Below are 5,707 nucleotides of genomic sequence, written 5' to 3'. Positions count from 1 at the left end.
AAAAAAAAAAAAAAATTAGCTGGGCATGATGGCATGTGCCTGTAGTCCCAGCTACTCAGGAGGCTGAGGCAGGAGAGTCGCTTCTACCCAGGAGTCAGAGGTTGCAGTGAGCTGAGATTATACCACCGCACTCCAGCCCGGGCGACAGAGCGAGACTCCATCTCACCAAAAAAAAAAAAAAAAAAAAAAAAAAATTAAAATCCAAGCCAGGCGTGTTGGCTTATGCCTGTAAACCCAGAACATTGGCAGGCCAAGGTAAAAGAACTGCTCTAGCCTAAGAGTTCAAGACCAGCGTGGGCAACATAGTGAGACCCTGTCTCAACAAAAAATTTTAAAAATTAGCCAAGCCGGGTATGGTGGTATGCACCCATAGTCCTAGGTCCTCAGGCTGAGGTGGTAGGATTGCTTGAGCCCGGGAGTTAGAGGTTGCAGTGCACTGTGACGGCTGCACTGCACTCCAGCCTGGGTGGCGGGGTGAGACCTCGTCTCAAAAAAATCTATTTACTTTTTTTGGGGAACAGAGTTTCACTCTTATTGCCCAGGCTGGAGTACAATAGCACAATCTCAGCTCACTGCAACCTCCGCCTCCTGGGTTCAAGCGATTCTCCTGCCTCAGCCTCCCAAGTAGCTGGGAATACAGGCACCCACCACCATGCCCGGCTAATTTAATATTTTTAGTAGAGACAGGGTTTTGCCATGTTGGCCAGGCTGGTCTCGAACTCCTGACCTCAGGTGATCCACCCGCCTCAGCCTCCCAAAGTGCTGGGATTATAGGCGTGAGCCACCTTGCCCTGCAAAGAAACAAAAACAAACAAAAAAACACTTTAAATCCATGTCCTCACTCACACCTGCCACATTTTGCGTGCAGGGTGGCCACATGTGGCCAGTGGCTGCTTTGTGGGACAGTGCGGATGTAGAACATTTCCATTACCACAGAAAGCTCTATCCTGGAAACTTCCATTGAACAGCACAGGTCTGGGTTTCTTGATTTCTGCTCTACTGACATTTTAGGGCCAGGTGATTCTGTGTTGGGGGGACACTATGGGATGTTTATTTAACAGCATCCTTGGCCTCTACCCTCTAGATGCCATTGGTACCCTCCCCAGAGTTGTGACACCCCAAAATATCTCCAGACATTGCCAGGTCTCTCCTGGGGACAGAACCACTCCCAGCTGGCCGGGCGCAGTGGCTCACGCCTGTAATCCCAGCACTTTGGGAGGCTCAGGCAGGCAGATCACCTGAGGTCAAGAGTCTGAGACCAGTCTGGCCAACATGGGGACACCCCATCTCTACTTAAAATAGAAAAATTAGCTGGGTGTGGTGGCGTGCCCTGTAATCCCAGCTACTCGAGAGGCTGAGGCAGGAAAATAGCTTGAACCCTAGAGGCGGAGGTTGCAGTGAGCCCAGATGGTGCTAGTGCACTCCAGCCTGGGGGACAAAGCAAGACTCTCTCTCAAAAAAAAAAAAAAAAAAAAAAAGAACCACTCCCAGCTGAGAACTACAGGTCTGGCCCATCGAGCACAGCTCCATTCCAAAGATAGGAAGACTGAGGGCTGAGGACATATACAGGCCCTGAGCATCTTCCTCTTCCAGAGCTAGAGCCTCCGACTGAAGGGAAGCAGGCTGCCCCGGCGGAGAACGAGGCCCCCCAGACCCAGGGCAAACGCATTAAAGTGGAGCCCAGCCCGAGGGAAACCAAAGGCTCAGAGGACAGTGGCGACGAGGATCCCTCCGGCCACCCGGCCACCCCGCGGCCCGAGTTCACCTCTGTCATCCGGGCAGGGGTCCTGAAGCAGGATCCGGTGCGGCCATGGGGCCTGGTGCCTCCCGGGGACCCCCCGCCCGCCCTCCTGCACGCGGGCTTCCTGCCGCCGGTAGTGCGAGGCCTGTGCACGCCCGGCACCATCCGCTACGGCCCCGCGGAGCTGGGCCTGGTGTACCCGCACCTGCAGAGGCTGGGTCCGGGCCCCGCGCTCCCGGAGGCCTTTTACCCGCCCTTGGGCCTGCCCTACCCCGGGCCCGCGGGCACCAGGCTGCCGCGGAAGGGGGACTGAGGACTGGCAGAGCCGCCGGCACTGGACCCTGCGACGACCGGGGACTCCCCGGGACAGCGGGCCCGGCTGTGCCCGTAGCCCTGAGAATTAAACGCCAGCTCTCCCTGCAGTGGTTTGGGCTCCGGGCTCTGAGCTCCTCTGTCCATTTCTGTCTCCCCCCACCCGGGTCCTCTCCTCCCTCTCCCACCACCCGCCCTCCCGCCTCTCCAGTTAGTCCGCTCCTCGCCGCCCTTCCCCAAGGAACATGAACCAGCACTCTGCATCTGGAGGAGGGGAGGTCAGGTTTTAATGTCCCAGTCCTCGGGCGCTGTCGTCCAGCGCCTGCCAGGCCCCATGGCCGTGTCGTTCACTCGGGTGGCGGCCGACCCGCCTCATCAGGGCCTTCCGCGGAGGCCGTCCCGTCGTCCTCGGGCACCAGCTCCACGTCCAGCTCCAGCTGCCCCATGTAGAGGCCCACTGCGCACGCCCAGAGCAGGCTGGCGGCAAGCACGGTGCCCACGCCCACGGCCGCGCCCCCCAGCGTCAGCTGCATGGGCCCTCGCAGCGCCGCCAGGCCCACCGCGTACGAGGCACTGCCCCACACCACGCACAGGCCGCCCAGCAGGAAGAAGCCTGCGGGAGAGGCAGGGTAGCGACAGGGCCAAGGTCGGGGGACGAAAAGGTATCGGGGGTGTGGGGGATGGTCTGGGAGCAAAGTCAGGGTTGAGGAGACAGGAACAGAGGCAGGGCCGTGCCAGGGGCTGGACTGCATCTTTGAGAATCAGATCGGAGGGGAGGAGACCATAGCCATGTCCTGGACCACCCATTCAGATGGGCCCATGGGAGGGGTGTCTTCCTGGTGGGGGAAGAATGGGGGTTCTATACTTACTACTGGGAGTGGGATGGGGTGGGAAAGTCCACCCTCACTAGGACAGGTGGTATGGGCTCTGGATTCCCTGGTTCCCTTGTGGGGGCGAGAGTGGGGATCTGTACTCACCATATGCTGCTTCCCGACCCATGTCACTCTGCATGAAGGAGATGACTCCGATGCCAGACGCCAGGAGGCCATTGCGGAACCAGGAGAGAAAGGCTGGAGGGAGGGAGACATGGGGGGATTGACATCACCCCCAACCCTACCTCCTCAATCTCTCTTGCCCAGTAAAACTGAAGGGGCTCCCTTCAGCTTACTCCACCCCATGCAGCCACAAGACAAGCCCACCGCAAATCCTCACCTCTTCCAGGAAGTCCCTCACCTAACCGCATCCCCCCACATGCTCTCTGGCCTCCACCTCAGTGTCCCTCTCCCGAAACTCTGTAACACTAAAAAGGGCCGGGTGCGGTGGCTCACACCTGTAGTTCCAGCACTCTGGGAGGCCAAGGCAGGTAGATCATGAGGTCAGGAGTTTGAGACTAGCCTTGCCAACATAGTCAAACCCCGTCTCTACTAAAAATACTAAAATTAGCAGGGTGTGGTGGCACGTGCCTGTAATCCCAGCTATTCGGGAAGCTGAGGGAGGAGAATCACTTGAATCCAGGAGGCGGAGGTTGCAGTGAGCCAAGATCGTGCCACTGCACTCCAGCCTGGGCGACAGAGCGAGGCTCCGTCTCAAAAAAATAAATAAAGGATTCAAAATAGTCCCTGCAGAATGTGGAGGACAATCCAGGGGCAAAATTGCAGAACCTCCAATCTGAAGAGCCATCCAGACCAAGCCCCTCCCTCTACGTATACCCCCACGGCCTGCCCACTCACTTCTGTCTCAGAACTCTGGGGCAAACTGTTTCCTAACCCAGGCCGCACTTCAGCCTCGCCCTTCCTTTCCTTCAAATGCCGCCATCGCCTACCGAGTATGGCCTGCGCCAATCCCATCCACGTCCGTCCCCATTCAAGTCCCTTACAAACAGCCCACCACACCCTATATCTAGATACCCAGTCCTGGCCCAGTGAGATGGCTCACGCCTGTAATCCCAGCACTTTGGGAAGCCAAGGCAGGAAGATTGTATGAGCCCAAGAGTTCAGACCAGCCTGGGCAACAAAGCGAGACCCCGTCTCTACATAAATTAAAATAGTTGGGCACGGTGGTGTATGCCTGTAGGGCCAGCTAAGCAGGAGGCTGAGGCAAGAGGATGACTTGAGTCCAGGAGTTCAAGGCTGCAGTGAGCTACAATTGTGCCACTACACTCAAGCCTGGGTGACAGAGCAAAACATTGTCATTAAAAAAATAAAATTAAAAAAAAAAAATAGATGGCCAGTCCGCTCCATTCTGGACCTCGCCTCCGTCACAAGCCCCGCCCCTGCAGCCTAGATCACCTCCCCTCCAATCAGCAGAGAGCTTTTTCCCTATTGGTTGTCCCCTCCTCCAATCCTGAACTTCCCCCTCGTCTACGGGGATCCACACTCCCGCTCTCTGCATAGTGGTGGCCTCTGTAATCGGGACGGAGCCCTCTTGTACCCAACTCCACAGACTCTAAGCTTTCCCTGGAACCTCTCTTCACACGACAGGCGCGATTCTACGAGGCTGCCTCGCGCAACCCTACCACCCCCTCCAATCCCCACGGCGCCCCGTTACGCGGGGTCCTCGTCCTCCCCGCAAGCCCATCCTCTCCGCGGGCACCTGCGCTCTTGCACTCTGCGCTTCCGTGCTCTCACACTGAAGCCCTTCTCGGAGCCGAGCCCGGGCCCCGTTTCCTGCAGAAGCCCCCGCCCCATCGAGGTTCCTGGGTCCTGCGCGCCCAGGACCCCCGTCGCATCCACACCGCCCCCACCTCCAGCCACCGACCTGTCTCGTGCGCCTTTCGGAGGAGCCAGGCGTCCGCACGGTCCAGCTCGGACACTGGGGGCGGCGAAGCCCCGGCGCGGGGGCCGTGGCCGGGGCGAAGGACCCCCGAGCGCCCCCGCTCCGGGGCCGCTGAGGCAGCAGTAGCGACCTCCGGAAGCGGAGACGGGCCAGGCGAGCGGCCCGAGCCCACCACCAGCCGCCTCCCATGGTTCGCACTACGGGCGCCGCGCGCCGTACCGCCCCACGGGCCTCCTGTAGGTTGCAACCGATGTCACTCAGACTGAGTGGCTTACCCATTGGCTATGCGCTCGCCACTCAGTTTCGGCGTGAACTGTCCATTGGCTGGAATGGTAGTGATTCCCTCCTCTGCATCTAGGCCGGTAGTGCGCGTCCCTCCTTGATTTTGTCACTGGACTACGAATCCCAGCGATCATTGCGCTCAGGGAAAGCCGATCTTCAGAAGTCGTAGGCGAGATGTCTGCTGGAACTTGTAGTTTTTATTCTATTTTTTTTTTAACGGAGTACATGCTGAACACCTATTATAGTTCTTTCTTTTCTTTTCTTTCTCTCTCTCTCTCTCTCGTTGCTCACACAAAGCCTGTTTGGTGGTCTCTTTACACGGACCCGTAAAACACACACTTCATGTAGTCTCTTCCCACATCCCACTAAGATTGCTCTGTGTGCTTCTGTATATCACCAATAGAATATTGTAGAAGTGACAGAATGTGACTTCTGAGGCTGGGTCATAAAAGACATTCCACCTACCTCTCTTGATCACCATTTTATTTATTTATTTATTTATTTATGTTATTTATTTTTGAAGACCGGGTCTCATTCTGTCACCCAGGCTGGAGGGCAATGGTGCGATCTCAGCTCACTGCAATCTCTGCCTCACAG

The 5,707-nt window shown here is 57.4% G+C and overlaps 2 protein-coding genes across 6 annotated transcripts in view; one reads left to right on the top strand and one right to left on the bottom strand.

The window, feature by feature from the left end:
- Positions 1–2,179, top strand: part of NPAS1 (neuronal PAS domain protein 1) — a 26,814-nt gene extending 24,635 nt beyond the window's left edge. For all 5 annotated transcript variants that reach the window (XM_017889468.1, XM_017889453.1, XM_017889462.1 and 2 more), the window contains one exon: positions 1,594–2,179. Coding sequence is in view for 3 of the 5 variants with exons in the window: in XM_017889453.1 (XP_017744942.1) it covers positions 1,594–2,054 (461 nt within the window). In the remaining 2 variants the exon portion in view is untranslated. The remainder of the gene's footprint in view (positions 1–1,593) is intronic.
- A 137-nt stretch (positions 2,180–2,316) lies between these two features.
- TMEM160 (transmembrane protein 160) lies at positions 2,317–5,218 on the bottom strand. The gene is given in 4 exon segments (XM_017889441.1): positions 2,317–2,666; positions 3,031–3,123; positions 4,811–4,906; positions 4,909–5,218. Coding segments are annotated over 4 exon segments (654 nt in total). The 5' UTR covers positions 5,108–5,218; the 3' UTR covers positions 2,317–2,400.
- Between the last annotated feature and the right edge of the window lie 489 nt (positions 5,219–5,707).

Source organism: Rhinopithecus bieti, unplaced genomic scaffold, assembly GCF_001698545.2.
Source record: "Rhinopithecus bieti isolate Rb0 unplaced genomic scaffold, ASM169854v2 scaffold_574, whole genome shotgun sequence".
In the NCBI taxonomy this organism is placed as follows: domain Eukaryota; kingdom Metazoa; phylum Chordata; class Mammalia; order Primates; family Cercopithecidae; genus Rhinopithecus; species Rhinopithecus bieti.
This window is presented reverse-complemented; position numbering and strand designations above follow the sequence as displayed.